At 37.6% G+C, this 24249-nt stretch overlaps 2 protein-coding genes across 6 annotated transcripts in view; one reads left to right on the top strand and one right to left on the bottom strand.

Moving 5' to 3' along the window:
• Positions 1–1937: 1937 nt before the first annotated feature.
• On the top strand, positions 1938–16173 carry LOC129270172 (uncharacterized). 3 transcript variants are annotated; one of them, XR_010294799.1, is made up of 4 exons: positions 1938–2410; positions 10773–11088; positions 11931–14489; positions 14775–16173. XR_010294799.1 is itself a non-coding variant. In XM_064105340.1 (3 exons), exons 1-3 carry the CDS (start codon positions 2323–2325, stop codon positions 12208–12210), a joined length of 684 nt encoding a protein of 227 aa, XP_063961410.1. In that variant the 5' UTR covers positions 1938–2322; the 3' UTR covers positions 12211–16173. The 3 variants fall into 3 exon arrangements, 1 of the variants encoding a protein (XP_063961410.1); XR_010294798.1 differs by having other exon boundaries at positions 11931–14547; positions 14784–16173; XM_064105340.1 differs by having other exon boundaries at positions 11931–16173.
• A 1109-nt stretch (positions 16174–17282) lies between these two features.
• LOC129269108 (uncharacterized) overlaps positions 17283–24249 on the bottom strand; it is a 28942-nt gene continuing 21975 nt past the window's right edge. For 2 of the 3 annotated variants that reach the window (XM_064105338.1, XM_054906565.2), the window contains one exon: positions 17283–23986. In XM_064105338.1, coding sequence (XP_063961408.1) covers positions 23934–23986 — 53 coding nt within the window. In that variant the 3' untranslated portion in view covers positions 17283–23933. The remainder of the gene's footprint in view (positions 23987–24249) is intronic. The other variant, XR_010294797.1, reaches the window with a different exon arrangement.

The raw sequence follows: 24249 nt of genomic DNA, 5'->3' as shown, positions 1-24249 counted from the left end.
GAATGGTTATACACCAAAATGTTCATTGATGATGGTTTAGCGCATAAGAAAGGATCACCAGTCGTTCTTAAAGTCGCTCTTAACTTACGAACAGCTTTATGAAACGGGCCCCGGCAGGCAAAGGAATGATGTTTTCTGATTTTAAATAGTGGCATACACTGGCATAATAGTGTAGCTATTGAAGTTATGTATATCGTTTTATCATGGAGTTATTATCAGAAAATAACTACATGTTTTTTATCGTGAACTTCATCAGCATAACAAAACAAAGAAAATACATATTTTCAAAAAAATCTTGTTGTCAGCGGGTGATTGTATTGTATGTTGTCAGCAAAAAATAAATAAAACAACCCCCCCAAAAAAAAATTCAAATAAAGTTTTTTTCATGTCACCGGATGATTATATTGTATGATGTCAGCAAAGAAAAAGAAAAACCAACGTCCCCCCAAAACAAAAAACCAAGGGAAACACGAATACAAAACAAAACAAAACACACCCCACCAAACAAAACAATTTCACTTCGCCAGGCTGAAGTAAAAGACTTTGGTCATTACTGAAACCTTGATCTTTTTTTTTAGTGGTCAGTTTCCGTGTGTTGTGACGTACAGAGGCAGGTGTCCTTTCACTACCAAGGGAGAGCCCGTGTAATATGCTCTGCTTGAGGGCTGGTTTCCAAGCAAAACGACAAGATCAACCTACAATTTATCTTTGTATTATTTTTCTCCGGCCCGATCAAGGGTTCACGGTTAAAAAGTCGTCCAGAACGTCGTGAGGTTTTCATGGAAAAAATTATTAAAATCATAATCATTCAAGAACATGGCTTGAAATGATTTAGGAAATTTAAGAAGAATTCTTTAGAATTGAACTGTGATTTATATGGGTTGTCATTCATTTTAAAATAAGACCCTTGTTCCAGGGCATCCACAACATTGCCCCGTATTGTCCATGGAATATTAAATTGTATATTCAACGAGCTGTGATTATTTTTTTTAAATTTTGGTTGTCTTTCAGTTTTATTACAAAAAATAAATTTGAGGACATATTGATAAATATAATTATCTTTCAACATTTTTAGCGATTTGCCAGCGGTGGGGTGTTGTGATTAAAAATTTGAACGTTTAACTATTAAAATATCAATTCAGTCTCACCTCCCTTAGTGGATGTCGACCTGTCGCATAAAGTGATTTATTTGGGGAACGTGATTTCATCGTAAATATAAATTTATGTCCTTCGAAAGTTGAGAAGGTGATAATTGATTTATATTCCAGACCAGAAAAATGAGTCGAAATGGCAAGGTGCTTATAAATATGATTGATGATACATTGTTCGTAAGCCACTCATCAGGTTCATAATGATAAGACACGGTATCTACACAGTAGTTATTGAACTCGAAAAGTCCTCCGTTTTCTTGGTTAGGGCGTAGAATTTCACTCGTTATGGAGTAGGCTTATGGCGCCATTTCTAGATAACCAATCACCATAGAGATATATACTAATAATATATCTCTATGCCAATCACTTTCTTTTGCCCTACCCCTCCAAAATAAAAAGACGTATAGTTCCTTTATTTCTTCCTTCCAGCGCTTTCCTTCTTCCGACATGTTTCCCTCGAAAATAATATCATCCGATAGCCCTGACACCGATCTGGGGTCAAATAGACGGACAATAAGAACCCCCACTTTTCAATTTATGTTTACATCGTGATTCACTCAACCGCAAAACAACAACAAAGCCGTAACTCACCGCGGAGGGGGTGTGTGAAGGGGCGTGCGCCACCCGAGCCATCCGCGCGTCTCATTGGTCGAAATGTCGTACCACTTTTGGCTCACGTCCAATGAGCGCGCGGCACCGTCCACCTGTTCGCCGATAATCACAACAAAGTCATGAAAGTGGGTGGAGCCTGTGATGTTTTTATTTGATAACCCGCTGCGTCTATTCACGTTGGATTATTAGTATCAGCTTCGATCGCCGCACAAACACGAAAGCTGCTCGCCTTGTTTGAAACAAAATTGATCAATACTAGCCAAGACAACATCGAATGTTTTCAAAAGTGGAAGAAGATTGACAATTAATTCAACAATTTACTTTTGACAATACAGCTCAGGTCTACAAGTACAAGCAAGCTTATTCAGAATCATTTCTTTCAGGACCCGTAGGGGTGGTTTTATGATAGAATCATTGAATTAGATTTAGGAGAAGAACGCCGGTATTTCCACGTGTTCAGTTCATCAACCCTCGCTTGGAGGTTGGATTTTTAAGTATTCGATTTAACTCAAATCGTTACTTCTCAGGACTTGGAGACTTAAAAATCACCACGATCACCATGAGGTCGACAGTACTTCAATTTCTCTTGTTTTTCTTCTCGTATTCAACCATCGTCTCGGCAGTAAGATTCACAGATCCACTCGAAGGTATGATAAACATTCACTAATTTGTAAATATTGCAAATTGGGGAGAAGTAGGCCTTTATGAAAGGTTCAACGATTTTGTTTGAAACCTCAACCAACAGTAAGAACAGTCTAGACTATACACACATAATCTGTGTCAAACTTCAAATTTAATGGGGTAAGAACATACTCCAGAATTTGCTTCAAATCCATGGAACAAACATAAGGGTAGACCGCTTCCCGAATATGCAAAGTAACTGAAATGTAGACTTTCGAAGTTAATTCAAGTTCAAATTCATTTAAACCAAAAAAAGAGACATATTTATACAGTTTAAGTGTTAACGTCTTTAACGTTTATTTAGATATTACAACGATTAAATTTTGCAAAAGGCATGGAAGGCGGAAATCGTTCTTAGTAGGTGTTGCAAGAAAATCTTTGCAATTAATCACGAATATTCGGTTACAATTTTAAAAATTGATAGATCAATTTTAGCTGTAGCAAATCAGATTATACGCTCCTTGTATCAAGGAGCAGATTAGCAATCAATAATGAATTTGCAATTAATTGCAAGACATGTGAATGATTTAGGGACCTAAAATAGACCTGCAATTGATCGTAAGTTTCTTGCAACACATCCTTAATTTGTCATCAGGCTGTAAATACAAAGTCGTTAAATTATTGTAAATATTGCATTGTGATTCCTGGTCCATTAGCTTGATTTTTCGTTCTGCTGTATTGCTGTGCATTTCTTAAAAAACTATATTATTCGTCACACCTATATTCCTTGATCGCAGGTGTCAGTTGTGTATGGTTGTTAAAATATTTGAGCCGAGTCAATCCGTGACCCCGTAATCCTTATTGATTGATAGATCTTAAGCTTGATGTAGATTCTAATTTATGTTCGAAAATACCTTTTGTCATCATCGATCGTGATGTTTGAGATATTCGCATTGTTTATGAGCTTTGCGCGGGAAAATGAATATTAAACACACGAGATAATAAACGGTGATATAACAAAACCTACTGAAACGGTGGAGAAAGATATGTGGATGGATGCACAAGGAGGGGGGGGGGTAAGATATAGGACAATTTTATTACCTTATACCACCAAACAAGAAAAGGGCTGATGTAGAAGAGGAAGAAAGCGAGGAGAGGGGGCCAGGGGAAAAGAAAGGAGGGGGCGCAGACGGAATTCGGAAGTGTGTGGGTATGGGGGAGGGGCTTATCGTGTCTAAGTATCTTGATTTGATTGTGATTTATTTTCACGTTTCTGTACATATTAACTGAAAAATAATTGGGGGAGGGGGCCAGCCCATCCCGCAGCTCATGCAGCCCCAGTGAGAGAGAGCATGGACCTACTATGGAGAGAGAGAGGGAGAGGTGGAGGGAAGAGAATGAGAGTGATAGAGGGAAGGAGGGTCCCTGGGAATTATGAGAGGGGTCAATCGTCAAGTGCATGCCCCCTATTTAACCCTGCGAAGCAAGGTCGTCTCTGCGAGTCGAGAGGCAATTAAATGCAGATGCTCGCGAAGTAAACAACCTGCAAGTTATGATATAAACTCATTGCGAAGCTCATCTCGGCTCACATGCAAGTGCATGTGCGAAGTTCATGCACACTGGTTTCTAAATTTCTTTAGCCACAAATTTCCTCATGAGATTGCTACGCTACCTAGGAGAATGAGAAGAGTGAGGTCACCGTGATGCAAACTTGTTTACACAAATATCGGGAAAGGTGAATGGGATATTCATCAGGGCAACTAACTGGGTCCGATAAGATTTTAACAGCCATTCATAGCGAGTACGAACACCATCGTTTTTCATTATGACAACCATGCTGCTTCAGGAGCAGTACCATACGCCACCGCAGCCACCACTACCATTATCCGTATCATCATCATCATCATCACCGCCACCATCATGATCACCAGCACCATCATCAGCATCAACACAACCACCACCATTATCATCGTCATCATCATAATCATTATCATCACCCTCATCATCATCACCATCATCCTCATCATTATTATCGACAGCCATCATCATCACCACCACAACCATATTCCTCACCACAACCGTCATCATCATAACCATCATCATCATCGTCATCACCACCACCATCCTCATCCACCACTACCATTCTCCTCATCACCACCTCCACACCATCATCATTTGGAACACCTTGCATGGAATTACGAGTATCTCTGTTCTCGACTAATAAACGAAACTAAAAAAGAGATAGAAATGAATAATAACAATGGAACTTGAATTTCGATATCAAATTGCACAAATTAACATGACTGCAATTTGGACTCTCAGTCTTTTTGTACTGTATGTCTATAGTAATTTTGAAATGATGGCGTATATAATGCAATAAAAAGGAAAAGAAAGAAAGAAAACAATCAAACGCCAGCACATTATTATCCATCAAACTTTAAACCCAGCAGCATTAACCATAGATAGCATTTTTCATGTTAGAATGTAACCTCCAAGAGGTCTTTTGGTGGAGAAGGGGATGGCAGGAAATCAGTTATCAAACCACAACATACCCAACATGCCCAAGAAAGTTGTCAACTGGTTTATGAAAAGCAGCGTCGTAATTCAAGTCGACATTCGAATTTGAGGGACAAATAACGAGATTGTTGCATGCTATTAACCTCGAGCGCAGTAAGGGGGTCTTGTAGCTGCTGATATCAAGCTCCAACGAAAATCAAATATTTCATAGCAGTTATTCTTGCGAAATTATGGAATTAATAACAATATTAACACGACGTGACATTGCGTGGAGTTTCTCGATAGGTTGATTAAACTAGCAGCAAGGCCTAATCTGGGGCCTGATTAAAAAGAATTGCAACTGTTGTAACTTTGCCATTATGGCAACTACCATGGTAACCTTGATTTTGATTGGATGCTGAGCCCTATTGCCATGGTAGTTGCCATAATGGCACCAGTTGTAACTCTTTATGAAACGGACCCCAGATGTTTCATGGATTCTCTTTTTATAGCAATATATTAAATAATTGAATAATATTACTTTTTTTTCATTTTAGAAAATTCATTTAAATTCGCATATTACCAGGTACTAAAAATTCTGTAATTCCGTTTCTGAGAATATCATTATTATAGGAACCACCGTCGTACCTAGGTTAATTTTCTGAAGGAAATGGATTAACATTATTTCTCTAGAAATCTCTCCGGCCGGTTTATGTATATATTTCTTGAAAAGGTTCCAGACCTGTTAAAATAGCCTTAACTCTTGTATCTCGATCATGTTAATTCAACTTCCGTAAATAAGGGAGAGTCCCTTTTCCTTGTGGGAATTCTTTCTATTTTCGTAATAAACGGATAATTTTCTGCTGAGGATAAAACACTATCAGGCATCAGTTAAGAGTTTTTGGTTCCCCATTTTTCTTTCGCAAGTGACGAAAGTAAAAGGCTAAAAAAGAAACCCACCCGCCCCCAAAGAAAGTTTGCAAGCAGTCTTCAGAGTCCAGAGTCGCTAAAGAGAGCAGGGACGCAAAACACGCTCTAAATAATATTTTATGCAAGAGAGTAAAAGGGATGGGGATACAGACTGTGAGAGAGAGAGAGAGAGAGAGAGAAGGGGGGGGGGGTGACGAGTGTAAAAACACTCATTAATTCTGAGATAGTTTTCATAGTCATAGGGCCTACATAACTTGTTTTCAGATACTTTGTCATAATATTTATATATGTTCTGTATTCATGCTGTATTTTGTTGCCAACCAAAGGGGGGGGGGGGTGCCCAATCTTTCGGCTGACCTGTGAGTGTACTCATCGAGAAAATCCAGTTTAGTCTGTATGGGAAGGAAGGAAGCTAAACACGGAAGGTGTGTTTATCTTAAAACGGCCCATCGAAACAGTCAAATGCTGATGGAAAAACGATAATAGAGTTTTGTCATAGCAACACGAGGAATAAAGAGAGAGAGGGAGGGGGTGAACAGTGGCATGTGTAATGTTAATCTATATTTCTGGCTCACAATCACCGTGACAAAGCAAAATTAATGTACCTGTTGGGTCTCCTTAAAGAGTAATTTTTTAACGATTCAATATAATCATTTTATTTTTTTAGAAATAAAATGCCCGACAAAACGAAAACTGCTCATAACTATAAAAGAGCATAATGCCCCCACCGTCCAAAATGCTTCTCATTTTAGCTGTTGTTGGTATCATTTTCATTTATTTGAGGCAAGATTCAAATGCAGTCTCACCGGCGAAACCAACTCCAGGGTCCCGTAACACTCAGGTCAGCGATTGATCGCTAATTTAAAAGATCAATTCTGATTGGTTCATATTCTACTTAGCAAAATGCGCATGCAACGATGATCTTAATTGGTCATTTCATTAAGCGATTAATCGCTATCCTTTGTGTTACCGCGTCCAGACCGACAATATCTATTACTAAAGGCTATCATGGGCGGATCTAAGATTTTCTAAAGGGAGGGGGTGGGCATTTTGTTCTAAAATATATTATTTATGTCACGAAAGATTTGACAAACGCGCGGGGAGGGGGCATATTGTTCTACAGAATCTGATTTACGTCACGAAAGATTAAACAAACGAGCGCAAAAACCCCCCAAAGAGTCTTTACTCGGGTTTATAACCGACTTTTTTGGCACTACAAATAGTTTTTATGGCTCTCAATGAGAGGAATGTTGTGTTGGGAATCGAACCCTGGACTTTGTCAGGCGCACATACCACAGGCCACGATACCTCCACTTTCAGTAATGTGCGAATCAGAACGCTGACCCTCTGATTAAAGTGGAGCCATTTATTTTTACAGCTTTCACTATAATCCGGACACCAGAAATCCGTTTACTATCTGTCCATCCTCCCATAGAATGATCAAAGTTGCTTACAAGTTGAACAGAGTTGTATTATGGTGTCCTTAAAACAAAAATAAATGCTAACATTTAATTTTTGAAATATAATTAAAGGTGAAATATTTCGAATTGCGATGGGATTAATTATAGAAATGAACCCTAATAATAATGACCTTAATAATTACTGAAATAAGCAAAATGATATCGTAAAATGAGTAGTATGATTGATTTGGTAATTCCTTGTAGATCCAACACATAATGCACAGTCACACCAACGAATCCTACTTCAGAAGGATCAAACCCATTACCAGAATTATTTATTTCGAGAGACACGTACACTGTTAGCATTTATCCTTAAAATAAAAGAAGTTCCTGCAGCAGAGTCTCGAGAACACCTGTAATCTTACCATTTCCCCCTTTTTAAACAGACATGTTCTGTTAAATTGCAGAAAAAAAAAATCATGTTTTATGAATTTACAGAATTTTCTGTTATTGCTTTCTGCAAAATCTCCTTTTTTCTGTAAAATCAGTTTTTTTTTAACAGTGTAGTCGGTCGGTTTGGAGTTGGTTTTGTGTTTGTTGATGTGAGTCTAGACAGTTTCGCAACCACTACGCAGATGTTTTCTGGAACATAGAGAATCTTTTGTCAAAAGCCCTTCATGAGTCGTGACAAAGCAGTCTTTGTCGACAATTGGTGAATCAAAACAGCAGTTTCATCCGTGACTCTGGAGAAACGACATATTTGATTTTTTTTCGTCCGCTCCGAATCTTATATAGGACGATTTGCTGTCCCGGTTCACCAACTTTCGACAAAGACCTGTCAGCTGTTCATTGTGATTTGACGGGCATTTTCAATGCATTGACTATGTTCTAGAATCCGTCCCCGTTGCATGCAATTGCGAAAACTCGCTTCAAGCAACAGAAGAACCCACCAACGAGTTCACTGTGTCGCGAGACTTGTTGACTACCTTCCTACCAAACCAAAAGTATGGTACCTATGTTGTTATCTGATTATGTGATGCGCTCTCAGCTGGGTCACCAGAATGGGATCAATCGAATCAGCAAAAAATATGAGAATATTTCCACTCTTTCACAAAGGTCAAATTGATACTTTACTCTTCAAAGAATCTTATGACAGGAATGTAAATCAGTAAATGGAATGCAATTGAGCACCTTTGATCTTTAGGGTGGAGGTTTATTTGCGTTCCAATTTTCACCTCAGCATTTTGTTGGAAATTCAATCTGAGAACTTCTTCGGATCGGTAAGACACCTGAAGATATTGTCATTCTCAAGTATGTGACATTATTTGGATGATTTAATCATAAGTATGCGATTGTTAGGTTCATTGCGTGACACACTTCTTATTTTTTAGATCAAAACGTAAAGACGCTTTTATTAAACTAACATGATCGCTACTGAACTGATTCGGATGGGGCGAAAAACAAATGGAATTAAAAAAATAAATTCTTTCATTATTATTTTTCAACAATTATAATTTATAAAGTACCTTCGATATCAGGCCGATTTACCCCCTTTGCAACGTTGCTCAAGAGATGTAATAACACAATAATTTTGCAGAACTAACTTAGCAGGGGGAGTACTTTAAGAGACTGTTATACGGGACTGTTACATGCAAATGTTCATCTATATGCTAACCCAGTTTCAGCAGCAGTTTATAGGTTAAAAGATTATTGGGTATTGCATGAGAACTGAATATTGGCAAATATTCTTCTTACGCTTTTTTTTTTCACGGATCCCCGTGTAGTGATATCCTTCAAAGTGACCCTTATCTCAAGGTCAGGCGAAGAGATCATGATGAGTCGCAACATGACAACATTCACTTCACTTAATGTCCTTTGTCGTCTTTCCTTATTTCGAGCAGTTTCGTATAGGCCCTATGTCTCAGTTGACGAGTTTTTGATGGGTTAGCCTAGTACAGCATCCACTTTACTTGATAAAACGTCCTTATTCCGAACTATTTCATGTACGGCTAAAATGATGATTTTTTTGTTCTGAACAATAAATTTTCTAAATGCGTTTTATGGGTTAGCTGAAACCAGACATGACCACTGGCGGATCCAGGGGGGGGGGGGGGGGGCAAGGCAAAGCCGGCCCGTGCCCTCTCCCCGTTTGAGAGGCACAATTAAAATTTGTAATGTAAAAATGCCGTTAAAATAGAAGTGTGCCCCCCTTTTGAAAGTGAATACTTTTTGCTTGTCAATTTTTTTCCTTGGGGAAAATGTGCCCCCTTTTCGAAACTACTGGATCCGCCCCTGGACATGAAAATCATTAAATCATTTGTACAACCTGCAATGGTATCAAGTAGACCTATCAACGTTTACAATCATTTTCGGAATGGGTTGCAGTTTGAGGTAAAAACACATAAAAAATAAAGAGAAGAAGAAAAAGAGAACCTGGACTTTGATAGATTATGTAGTTCGAAACAGCGTTCTCATTCCCTCGTGTGTGACATGTCACATAGATAATTTCGATAAACTTAAAAAAGATTTTTGTTTAAAAAACATGTTCCAATTTCACCCAAACACGTCAAATGTTTAAGATTGTGCTCTTCAAAACAGACTAAAGAGTCCATCAGTCACTCGATTTCCTCAAACTTGTTAAACTTTTCCTGGCGCCATCGTCCGGGAAATAAATTACGCAACGACATGTCTCAAAAGCGAAAATGCTTAGGGAATCCAGACGGGGGCGCCCCTCCCAATGTCCGGCGCTAAATTAGGGAAAATAACGTTCTTGTTAATTCGTCAGAAAAAAAAAATCACCTCTGTCAAACATGTCTTCATCATCAAATTTTAAACTTTATGTTCTGTTGACGTCCAAGAAAGTATTGAAACACCGGAGTTATTGTGGACCTTAAAGATGCAAACTGCCAAAGTCAGAAAATCAATCCTCTTCTTTTCTTCTTTTTCTCCTTTTCACCTTTCGCCCTTTTTTCATAGTTCTGTCCTAGATAGCATACTGTTGTCTTGCACAGGTGGATGTTTTTTCCCCTTCAAATCAATAGAGAGGCCACTGAGGTCCAAATCATTCAAGATTTTTTTTTTTTGTATGGGATTAGAACAAACCTTGAGGTGCATTTGGGTTTGGGTTTTGTTTTTCTTGATTTTTTTGTCAAGTAGTGCTGCTATGATTAGATGACTTTTTCGCAGTTTATGCAACGAAAGCTCACCAACACCTTGACCCCCTTCAAGAACAAAAACAAGCAAACCACCCGAAAATCTTACGAGAAAAAAAAATGCCGCGAAAACTCTATACAGACAAGCCAACTTTGGTCATTGATTATAGATGATTTGCAACTGACACGGAATTAACGCGTACAGCTTACATCTTGATCACGAAGTGCTCGACCCTCGTGACTGGGGTCCAAGACCCTCGATATGGTCCTGGAAGTTCAAGTGTTCTTGTTGTTTTATAACCATGATTCCATGATTGGTCTAATGAGAGAGAAAAGTGGGATGGTGTTGTTTCTTGATGTTGATAACAATGAAATTAACTATTATTTAATATTGATTGTTCTCCCTGCAGAGTTCTTGATGAGGGAAAGACTACGACTTCAGGCAGAGGAAGAGAGATATAGGGCGGAGGAGGAACGACAACGACTGAGGGACGCCGAACCGGTTGGCGAGTTTAGCAGCGGGGTTCCAACGAACGAAAGTCCAGAGGCGACTACGGAAGCTTTCGTCACCGATGATCTGACGACGACAACGCTGACGCAAAAGTTGACGACGTTGTCGACGCGTTATCGTGAAACGGAAAGTCAGTGTTGTGTTTTGGGAGCTAGGGCAGGACGTAGTGGATTCCTCTGTACTCCTGAGAACTACAGACCACAAGTTCTTATGAGGTACGACCTCTTTATACTTTATTTTATTTTGTAGTACCTACCCTTTTTTTCTCATTAGGATTATCCACAAATACCCCGAAAAATTTGCTCTGAGTTATGGAAAGAGAAAACAAGAGTTTGAAAGAAGACAGTGTTTTGCACAGGAATATGCCAGAATAAAATAGGGTAATTCGGACACGAGCTTTGTTATCAAAATAGAATGTTGACAGATAAAGAGAGAATAGAAAAGGACGTGGAGGGGGAGGGGTAGCCGTCAATAGATGGAATAATGTGGATGTTTTCCAGAATCAGCGAATGGAAGCCGTCTATCGACGGTGATCATTATCATGATTACGGCTTGTCTGAAACATAAACATATATTTCTTCACTGAATGATACAACACACTGGGAAAACATCACGCGACTTCGGTTATCAGTGAGTTGTTTATAATACTACTGACTACGTGTCGTGAAAATCCACTTGTAGATCACGCCGAAAACACACGTGATATATATATTGAGTTCCAGAGTATGTCAAAGGATATCTTGAAAACGAAAGATTCTATAGCTGTCATTATCAAGAATTTCGAATTCGTCTTAAACAAAGGCCCGTAACATCTCTCAACAGCAAGTAAATCATCAAAACATCAGTGATTAGGGAAAGTGGTTTCAACGGTCAATGTCCCGTTGTTACGTCTGTTATATTTTTGAAGTGCATCACTATAAAGTGATAGTTTTCATTGTCCCATTGAACCTTACAAAACGATGATGAAACCAATTAGTTTCTTGATGTTATAAAGAACATATAGAGGATAAACAATAATCATAATTCTTCTATTCTATTGATTTACTCCTTCTCCTAGGCACGACCCGAACAGAATGGGCAACTTCAAGATCACGAGGGAAGATCGACAGCGCTACATCGAGTTAAGGCAACACAGCAAATGCGTCTCTGGAGCTGTACCTAGGCTTTCTGAAGAATTCCAACGCTGCTGCAAGCAAGCTTACATCGAAACCCTGGACGAGGAGGTGATCGGAGCCGCCGACGAGCTCGACATGCCCATCATGCTGGAGCTCCCCCTCCAGATGGACATCATCACCAAACAGAGGAAGACGCCAAGACATAAATCTCACAAAGTGTAGAATTCTATAGACTCTCGAATTCAGACTTGGCTAAAAATGTTTGACCATGGTCAAGCACCGCGGGTGAGACAAATGTGCGCGGCTCCCGACGAACCTGCTCGGCGCCCCTGCAAGATTTTCATGAGGAAGGTGTATGCCGCCTGAAATTAAGAGATGAACATTGCAGTGACGCGATACAAGAACTCCTGGCAAAGAGAAAAAGGTGTATTTTCACTCTTTTTTTGACCTGGTTTGTTAATACTTGTATCACCGCTCAGTATTATTATCCTAATAGTGATGATATTATGAGAATGTTGCTTATTTGCATCTGAAGCTCATGGCTTTGCAATTTAAAGCGCCATTTTATTATTTCTGGCGTTAGTCAAGTCCATCGGGATAATTTAATTTTCATTAATTTATTTTCTTGGTTGCAATTCTTGCATAAGTTGCATTGCATAGCACACCTTTGACATGGTCCAAAGAAGGGAGAATTTTACGGGGGGCCGCGTAACCGGGATGGGGCGCTCCCATTTGTTTCAATAAACGTCTACAAAAATCGTAAAAATTACCAATTGTGTTTTTTGCAGCCCGCCACTTCGAAAACCGTTCCGCAGCCACCGAAAGACGCTTAAAGTTTCTTTCCAAGTTCATATTATGTGATCCTACATGTACGTTAATTAACATATCTTTTCTTGTTCATGGCGTAATTATATCTTTTCTTTACATATTGGTATTCGGATACCATATGCACCACTTTCTATCTGCACTCTGCAGTATCTGGAACAAAGTTGTTTTGCTTAGTTTCTGAGCTTGATGCTCAGCCATGATTTTTGTTTTACTTCTTGAGGTCCAGTTTATTATAGATATTGAAATTTATTAAATAGGCCTACCTATCAAAATAAATGAAGTGTTATGAAAATGCCTTCCATGTAATATAATAATCATCCGCTGAATATTCTTTATTTATCTTACAAGTATAATTATTTATTCTTAAGTGAAATTATGATGCAATGTTCAAACCTTTATCCTTCTGATAATTGATATTTATGAAATATTAGATTAGTTGTATTTTAATGTTATGATTTTGATTCATAGAAATAAACGGGGAATTATTTGTTTTTATAAAATGTCATATTCAATATATCTACATGTACATCACAGTTCATTGAATCAACTTAAATCATAACGAAATGTACGAGTCGCGTAAAAACCAAGGCCTTCAGATCGTGTATCCTTTTCGGTGATGAGTGATTTTTCGTATTAAATTCGTAGCACAGGATTTGATTTTACATGACCATTTTCAGAAGAGACACTTATTGATGATTGGTTATTTCATAATAAAGGCTGGTTTAGGGTGAAACTAAGAACACATTATCATCATGGGATCACGTTGGTCGTCGGGCTTGATCAACGAAATTTTTACACGAAAAAAAAAGTGAACCATTTCGAGTGAACCATTCACCCATCTGAACGTTCTATCTATAGTATTTTATAAAATTAAGTTGTCTTGAATAGTGCCCTCAGCACTCACATGTTATAGATTCAGGAGAAGGGCTATTATCGGATTTGAAGAAGGCTTGTCTACCATCACCCTCCCCCCCAAAAAAATGAACGGCTGCAGAATGAGGGACCTCTACACTCTACTCTACACAAACAGTTGGGCAAAAAATGCCCAACTTTCAACCAACCCTGGGCAACATACTGTCCACACAACTTTTGGTTATAATCTGCCCAAATTGGGTAATAAAAACTAATAATTGGGTAGTAAATTTGCTCAATTGGATAATAATTGCCCAGCAGGGGTCCGTTGCAGAAAGAGTTGCGTTTAAACGCAAGTCAAAAAATCAATCGCAAGTCCCAAATGCGCGCTGTTGATTGGTTGAAAATCAGTTGTGCATGATTTTTAGAGTTGCGATTGATTGCAACTCTTTCTGCAACGGGCCCCAGAATATATATATATTTTTTACCAACATGTTGCCCAACATTGTACGTGTGTAATATTCTCCGATTTGCATAACTTCTGATAAACAATTATTGTAAACATACGTACGGTGTAGTTCGATATTACTTATTACGGTCATTTAAACTAAATCGGAAAATGACGTTGTTTGGAAGATTATCTTCGGAGGAGTTGAGAAATCCCAACGTGACCTACCAACATAAATGACCAACATTGGATAAATGCTTTAATATTGTTAAGAAAGAGTACGTGAATAAAATGCTGCATAATGGGGAAGGTACCCCCAAAATCTGAGCAGACTCTATCAGGGGAGCATTTCATAAACATTTTTGTCCGACATGTTGTTAGATCTGACATCTTTCTTTGATTTTGATTGGCTGATAAGCAATGTTACTATGGTGACTGTCGGATAAAATAGGACTTGTCGGATAAAACGTCTGACAAGTCCTTTCATGAAACGCTCCCCTGGGCTCCGTAGCACAAAGATTGACGATCAATCGCTAAATGAACTGACTAATCAATATCAATGTCACACGAGCATTTGTTTTAAAATAGAGCCCAGGGGAGCGTTTCATGAAAGGACTTGTCGGACGTTTTATCCGACAAGTCCCATTTTATCCGACAGTTACTATAGTAACAGTGCGGCTCTGCCAATCAAAATCAAGGAAAGATGTCAGATCTGACAAGTTGTCAGACAAAAATGTTGATGAAAAATGTTGATAAACAGTCCCCTGGTCCCGTAACACATAGGTTTGCGATGAATCGCAAATATGAAAGAACCGCACTAATTGGTTCCCGGTCAGTATTTTAAACAAAGTGTGCATGCAACAATGATCTTGATTGGTCATTGGTATTTAGCGATTGATTGCAAACCTTTGTGTTACGGAGCCCTGGTGTTGTACGATGTGGCTGGCAAGACTGTGCACCCCATCCATGTACCGATAGAGTAAAAAGAAAGGTGAAGAAGTCACCAAATCGGGAAGTTGGTTTTCCAGTCGGAACCACAGATTGATATTCCAGACAAGATTGCACCAGGGGAAGGAAGTCATTTTCTTTTGAGTCATTTTCACATTGCATTGGTTTTTTTTTCTATTGTTTTCCTCAAAAGTTCGTGTCCCGTGACTTTGGTTTGGGATCCACACGAGAACAGGGCGTAACTTTCAGTTTGATCAAATAGAACTCGGAGAGATCACGTGGTATAACACGCGTGTGCAGTGAAATACCGAAAAAAAAACTTATGCGCTCTCGGATGTAATGCGATTTTGATGATACATGTCTTTGTTTAAATCTTAAGTCTAGTGAACTTGATCCGTCATTGATATTTCCTTTTCCAGTTTGCGGTCATATTCCAATACCAGCCAATCCAACAACTATACTTTCACACTATTTCTGTGAAGGATATACAAAAATAACACACACCACGGAGGGGATCAGTAAGAATTACTCACACGAGGTACCACTGGAACAGTTCTAAAACTCCCGAGGTACAGCCGAGGGCTTTTGGCTGTTCAATCCCGAGCCAGATGATATAGGCCTAATATTTGTTTTATAAGATAGTGATGGGTACTTTGTAATTTATAAACCACCCTCACCTCCAAACTATAACCGGTCAATAGAACAAGTCATTAGTAAAATACATGATTGATCACGTGATACATTTCAGCCAATCATATTTGATCAGGATCCATATCGCCCTTGTAAAACATCGTATAATTTGGTCAATACTCTGAGCAGCTTTTCTACATTATTTTATTGTTAGTATGACAAAAAGCAAAGCATAGCTGCATTAAAAAGGAAGCTGAATTCGATAAGTACTCTTCAAAATGATAAGACAATGTCAATTTTTTAAATACGATTTGAACTGATCGTGTAGCTGTGAGACAATTTTGGATGTGTCGTGAATTGTATCTAATTATTATATTTGTATGTGTATGCATTTGTGAGTGTGTGTGGTCTCTATGTTTTTAAACTTATATGTAATTACATGAAATGTTGTACAATAAAAAAAAAACCCGCCATTTGAATGTCTCCTTTACCGTGTTTATTTATTTCAAGGGAGTCATGTTACTCATGTACCATTTATTTTAATTCGAATATTCCAAGAAGAGCTCAATTGCAATATCAATCGAACCTCTTCATCCGGGAGACATTACATAGGTGGATAGGGGGCCGGAGCGCCCCCTTACATTGGGGGCGCAAAAAAAAAGTTGGGTAAAGTTTTGCATGATTTCATCAAACATTTATGGCTTGTGAACGTCCTAATCGTTACGATTGTCACGGAAACAAATGACGTCACCCACTATTAAAAAAAAAAAATTACACAAAATAATTATCAAAGAACATTTCAAACTTTCTCGTCGTTATGTGAAACAAAGATTGATTGCTCCTAGAACATGTGGGTTTACCTCTCTTTTAATCTTTTGTGATTCGATGAACGTTTTCCTGCAAAATCTGCCAAAAAAATATTGTATGCAATCATACAATTAAATTACAAAAAGAAATTGTGATTGAGTTACAGCTTCGACTTATTTGCATCACCGTTTTGTGAAATAAGTAAAATTTTCAAATATCATCACTTTCTATTTTTACATCTAATTCTGATGACATTTTGACACTGATCTGGGGCCCGTTACATAATGGACTTGCAATTGTTATAACTTTGCCATAATGGCAACTACCATGGCAACAGGGCTCAGCAGCCAATCATAATCAAAGTTTCCATGGTAGTTGCCATAATGGAAAAGTTCCCTTGCCCCCCGCCCTCTATATTATACAGTCCATAAATTTTCTGTTCAACTTGGCTCACAATTATCTGTATAATAAAGATCTAATTCGACTACGGAAAAGCTAAATTGGATATATAAATTCGGTTCGATGATTATCTGGGACTAAAATATAGAAATGAGGAGAATTAAAACGGATCACGGTAACAATGGTCGACGAAGTAGAGAACAAAGGTGAATAAAAATAGGTGTGCGTGTGTGAGAGATAGAGAGAGAGAGGGGGGAGGGGGGAGTAAAAGACAAAGAGAGACAGAAATAGGGAGAGGGGGACTGGGTAAACGTAACTGGGTTGGGACCGTGTATATCGGTAAAAAACAAAAGAAAACAAAAAACGCAAATTCTTCCAGTCCTAAGCTTTGAAATACATAAGTATTTTATTTTCCATTAACCAAATTCAATTTGCAAATTCATTCATTTGACACATATAAGTGGTTCATCAACGTAGAGTATGCAAGGTGTTCTTGAAAGAAATTAGCAATTTGTGCACCATAACTCGTAATAACATTAGGCTAATACATCAAATTGTTATTTATACTTCTCTTTTTCATATAATATTCACTCACAACTTGTTTCGCTCTGAGTTCTGTCACAGAGTTTGCTACATCGTCATATTGCCACACCAATGACATTCATTAAAGGAGAATGAAACTCTTGGAGCAAGTTAGCTTTTGTGAAAGCAGAAAAATCAAAGAATAAGATCAACAAAACTTTGAGAAAAATAGGACTAGCAATAAAAGAGTTATGAGCATTTGAATGTCGAGATCACTAATGCTATGGAGATCCTCCCATTGGCAATGCGACCAAGATCTGTGATGTCACACACGTACAACTCTCCCATTTGGACACTGAAAATATACCCCAAAACATCTCTTTTTGCTCATTCTAATCATATGACAAACGATTCATCAATGATATAATGTTGTGAAACCTCTGTACTTGTCATCTCATAAAGAGAACACCTCACCTTGTGATAGACTCCATAAAAGTGAGAATATAAGTGAAATAAGTACTAAAGTAATGAGGGAGTTGTACGTGTGTGATATCACAGATCTTGGTCGCATTGCCGTTGGGAGGATCTACATGGCACTAGTGATCTCAATATTCGAATGCTCATAACTTTCTTATTATTCATTCAATCTTCCTCAAACTTTCAACAATATGTTTCTTTGATTTTTCTCTTTGATATGGATTCAGCTGGTTTCAAGGGTTTCATTCTCCTTTAATAATGTCCTCTACTTGCTTGCTTAAAGGTCAAGTCCACCCCAGAAAAAATGTTTATTTGAATTAATAGAGAAAAATCAAACTAGCATAACCCTGAAAATTTCATCAAGATCGGATGTAAAATACATGAAATAAGAAAGTTATGACATTTTAAAGTTTAAATTTTTCACAAAACAGTGAAATGCACAACTCAATGACATGCAAATGAGACAGTCGATGATGTCCCTCACTCACTATTTCTTTTGTTTTTTATTGTTTGAATTATACAATATTTCATTTTTTTTATACAGATTTGACAATAGGGACCAACTTGACTGAATCAAATAAGCAATGCTGATTGCACATGTTCATGGAGGAATCAATCGTTGTTTCACTTGACAATGACGAGAAAATTAGAATATTTAATATTTCATGTAATAGAATACAAGAGAAATAGTGAGTGGATGACGTCATCAGTCTCCTCATTTGCATACCGACCAGGATGTGCATAATACTATTTTGTGAAATTAAGCGAAACTTTACAATGTCATAACTTTCTTATTTTACATCAAATTTTGATGAAATTTTTCAGTGCTTTGCTTGTTACTTTTTATTCAAGTCAACTTTTTGTTGGGGTGGATTTGCCCTTTAATAATGTCCTCTGATTGCTTGCTTAATTATTCACCTACTTCTCACAACAAGATATAAATATGAATAAAGAAACATTTCAATGCAACACAAATAAATACGAATATACACATGTATACAGTTCATGACATCGTCATCTTATACCTCGGTCACATTTGCTCTACGGTGGCCGTACGGCGAGTCGAAAACAGCCGTTTTCACATTTTTTGTACCAGCTTTACATAGGTGGTTTGAATAAAAATGAATAAAACGGCTGTTTTTGACTCGCCATACGGCCGCCGTAGAGCAAATGTGACCAAGGTATTAACAGAAATGGGGAAGGGGCGGGGGGCAACAATGTAAGAGAATGAGTGGATATCAGGGTCCCGTCTTACAAAGAGTTAGGATTGATCCAATCAACCTCTAATATATGTTCTAATTTTTCCTACTTGAAATTTGCACAATGTCCTTTGTAAGAAAAAAAGGAAGTACACTGAATTGTCACGACAATTATAAATGTATGAATAGACTATACATCATGTTGGAACCAATTTTTTAAGAATTTGGCTTGACATTTTTCCCCCGGGGAACTGCTGTTATTTTTCCCAGGGGAGCTACTTCTATCCCGGACGGACAGGATGAACAATTCAGGGTTGGCGTCGGTGTCTTTTAAGGGAGGGAAGGGGGAGGAGGGTTGGGTGGTTGCAAGACAATAAATTATTCCTCAAATACTAGGGCCATTTATCGTTTTTTTTTAATATAAACTCTTCTTCCTTCCCTTAATTTTGTTTCCACATTACTCAAAAAGAAGAAGAAGTAGTGGGGTTTCTGACTCTGTTTACGGTATAACTCCCGTAGGGACTCGGCAGGGCAGCTTGTGAGTAGGACAACTTGGTACAAGTTTTCAAACAGGATTTTCAGCAATGTTGGATTAGAAAATAGTCTTTCAACAATATTCACATGAAGAATGATTATGTTCAATGGACTTTTCCTGGGTCATTATACGTGTAATTTATTCTTAGGAAACTTTTTTTTTTTTTTTTTTTACTTTTGAAGGACTGGAGTAAAAGAACATGCATGTGCCCGGTTACCACTAGATGGCGCCATTTCAGAAAGAAGGTCAGAGAACATAGCTGTTTTATTATGGACTGAACAGGTTCCAATAAAGATAATGACAAGCAAATCTTTAATAGGAAATGTAACACTGTGTTCACCTAATTCTATGATAGGTGCAGTGCTATTGGAAAGGGCGAGGGGGGCATTTTTGCTTGACAAAATATATACACTATTCTGGGAGGAATCAGACCTTGTTTCACATTAAATCAGGAGGGGAACAAAAATTGTGTTTCACACCATACATCATAAAGAGACAAATTTAGTGAGTGGGTGACATCTTCTATTCCATTCTTTGCATATCAAAATTTTGTGAAAGCAAGAGAATCTTTCTTATTTTACATCCGATTTGATGAAATATTTCGGCGTTATGCTCCTTTGATTTTTCGCAATTCATTCAAATCAGCTGTTTTGTCCATCTGGACTTGACCTATATCTGTACAGTGCTCTTGCAGGATATTCCTTGACCTTTTGACATGTCAGATTTGACCTACAAGTACATGTATATATTCATGCCTTCAAGACTGGTACACATTCTCAGGTGCTTAGTCAGCCACACAGGGATAATTTAGTACAAGAAAGGGTCACCAGTCGTGCGTAAAGTCATTCGTAACTTACGATTCATAATACACCCACCAAATCTTCAACTCTGAGGGATGTATCCATGGCAAGACCTAGCTTGGATTACCTATCTCACATTCATTTTACAGTGTGTGTGAAAAAAAAAGTTTACACTTTGAAAAAATCTTATAAAATGAAAACATTTCTAATATCCTGACATTTTAAAAAACATTTTTATATTGGTATAAGTCCCTTTAAATGAGTGGTAATATGAATGTCAACAATAGTTTCCGCTTTAGTGAGCACCACTTACTCTTAAAACTTTTGCGAAAAGTGACTTAGTTATTTTATTGCCTTCTTCTTTGACACATTGTAAAAGTCAGCATGTTAGTGCAAACCAATATCTCTGAGCTTTCCAATAAGAGCGGTGCTCACTCAAGCATAATATTCGGGTGATAATCATACTGCCATCTGATAGAAGAGACTGAAGGCTAAGAAAACATGTGGAAAATTATCCCCATATTGTGAATTTTAAAATTGCCAGGACATTTACAAAGTGCAACCTTTTTAATGATACGCACTGTATAGTCAATTGTCGGTCGAGTACAACAGTACAGAAAAATGCTTTAAGGAAAATGAAACCTTTGGAACAAGATAGCTTGTGTGAAAACAGGAAAATCAAAGAAACAGATCAACGAAAGTTTGAGAGTAATTGGACAAATAATGGGAAAGTTGTGAGCATTTGAATATTGCGATCATTAATGCTATGGAGATCTGCACATTGGCAATGCGACAAAGATGTGTGATGTCACTTGTAAACAACTCTCCCCATTACTTTAGTATATATTTCACTTAAACTGCCTCTTTTATCACATCTATCAGTAGATCATGTGTTCTTTCTGTAGGAGGGCATGTAATACCGATTTTTAAAGAATACATCATGGATAAAGAGTTTGTATCACCATAAGAAAAAGCAAAAAGAGACATTTTGGGGGTGTTTTATAGTCCATCAAAGGGAAAGTTGTTCACATGTGACATCACACATCCTTGTCACATTGCCAATGGGAGGATCTCCATGGTATTAGTGATTGAAATATTCAAATGCTCATAACTTTCTCATTATTTGTCTGATTTTTCTCAAACTTTCTTTGCTCTTATTCTTTGATATTTCTGTTTCGACACAAACCTACTTATTCCAAAGGTTTTATTCCCCTTTGAGTTGAAATCAAGCAATCTTTGGCTTACTGAAAGTACATAGATGCGGGTGTCTGCAATAGAAAATGTGAAAAATCCCATAGATAGCTTCACATTTTTGTGTGCACGCACAAGAAACACGGCTGTATCCAGATACAGGAAGTAGATTACTCAAGGTGAAACTGGATTGATGTAGTACTTGGCAGCAAGGAGAATACCAAACAGTATAGGTGCACTCAATCAAATATCTTAGCCTAGAATCATCCCCCCTCCCCGAATCCATGAAAATATTGAGGACTTTAGGCTTGAGTTGGATATGTAAACGAGTAATACTCAACTGACCTAAAGTCATAAATTGACCCAACAAAAGCCAATGAGATCAGCAATAAAAATTCTTATTATGAAACTCATACATGCCGTAGAGAAATGAAATGCCACTGGCAGTTGTCTAATTCACAAGCATTTGACTTTTGCTGATTATTGAAATTCATTAATGTATTCATTCATTCATTGGAATTACCAGGTATCTATCAAAGAATCATCCACAAATTTGAACAGCTCAAGAAGTGAGTCATCCAAAATTTATTTGTAGGAATAAAGATTCAACCAATGGTACAATCAATCAATATCGGTGTTCACTCAGTCATTCACAATTCCATTTCTAGTACAAAAATATAGTACTATTGATAAATTGGCTTTCAATCAATATATATTATTTTTTAATGGCTCTGCCACCACTCCAATCCACTCCATAAATAGAAAGGAAAGTTCCATACTTGCACGCGATAACGTCAAGTATAGCAGATAGATTAGGGAGGCTATCCGCATTCGGGCACAAAGGAACCCCCATATGAATAGAGTCTTAGGACGGTACGATCTCTCCTCCCATGTACGATCCCATTCTAACGCTTTGTCGCGCTGCAACAGCAAATAAGCTGGTGAAGCTTGTAGCCTCGCAAGTGAAAGCTTACAAAAACAGGTAAAAATGTTGTGATTGTGAGGAGAGAACGTTTCCTCATGGCTCTGCCAACTACAGACTATTCCATCTAATACCTGACCAATGTTATATAAGGTTTGCAAACTCATAGAGCTTCTCAAAGAATGACAGAAGCAATGCCTAGGCCACCCACCATGAATGCTTTCATAGTTTTCCAGTAAAAATGCAATTAAGTAATTTACTAATATACATTGTTCACAATCACAATCCTCAAGAATGCCAAGTATGTAGATAGCATCATGCTTTTTTGAGGGTTGAAACACATGAAAATGTAGATTTTTAGTACAAATAATTGCATCTTCCTTTTTCGCAATAAACAGACCTACGGAAGCTTTAAAGTGTCACCGACTTGTTGAGATGGCGAGATACTTTATCTTGCTAAATCTATACAATAATGTTATCATGTCAAAATTGCGAGATACATTATCTCGTCAAGTGAAAATATAATAAGTTGTATGTCGACATAATAACGTTGATTAGTGAGATAACACATCTCTCTATGTTGGTATAATAGCTTGATTGTGTCGACTTGGGGAGATAATTCTTGCCAAATCGATTAGCCACGAAACAGTATTAAATATCGCAAATAAGTTGTCAACTCTGCATCATGTACTGTCACTGAAGATACAATATTGTTACCAATGACATATTTTTTTTGTAATATTAAGTACAAAGAATATGAACAAGCATTGGAATGTTCATCATAGCTTCAGTCTCTATTACAGTGTCAATTACAGGCAATAACCTGAGTAAACATGAAGTCAATATAACATGATAATAATGGAAACTCTGTGCAATGAATACCAAAATACACAAACAGCTTCGTCAACAATGTTTTCGAGTGAATTGCTCATGACACACACGTTTAAGTGCGCTTAGCCAATTAGGTCAAATTGAAGACAACTGCAAGTCCTCTGAACAGATACATTGTATCTTAAAAAGGAACTTCATATCATCCTTCAAAAGAAACTGTTCTAATGAAAATTTTGATCTAAATTTTTTTTGCCACCAAATCATGAATTTTCTAACTTTCAATTATTTTTTTACTTTTCGGTACGTGCAAAAAAAAAATCTACATTGCAAAATATTGTATGATTATAGCAATCTGCAGTCATAGCATCTTTGCACATTATCTTATGTGAATCCAAATACTAAACCATTGAATCTTTACAGATACCTGGGATTTCAACACAAAAGCAGTCTGGTCAGCGTCTTCCAATAAGACCTTCAGCTTGCAGATCTTTGCTTGAATCAGCTTGCAATTCATCCTTATTTTTGCAGCAATAGGAATGGCCTAATACAGCAAGCATCATGATGGTAGGATCCTGACAGATAGCTGAGGTGTGTCCCCATCATACCTTTCTGTTGTGCAACAGTATAAATTGGAAAGAAGTGGTAAGACAATGAAAGAAACAGAAAACAATCGAAAAAAAAAGAGAGGAATTGAAAACAAGTGGGACACATCTGGCAGTCTCGCCTGCATTACGCGATTCAATATAGCAGCAGTACTGACTTTGAAAACTACTATAAAATAATTATTCACAAAAAAACACCATTCATATAATGATACAATACTATGTTCATTGACCCTAAATGACATTTGACCTTGGTTATGTGACCTCAAA

This window comes from Lytechinus pictus, chromosome 10, assembly GCF_037042905.1.
Source record: "Lytechinus pictus isolate F3 Inbred chromosome 10, Lp3.0, whole genome shotgun sequence".
Taxonomy (NCBI): Eukaryota; Metazoa; Echinodermata; class Echinoidea; order Temnopleuroida; family Toxopneustidae; genus Lytechinus; species Lytechinus pictus.
Note: the sequence above shows the minus strand (reverse complement) of the source record. Positions and strands in the feature narration are given on the sequence as shown.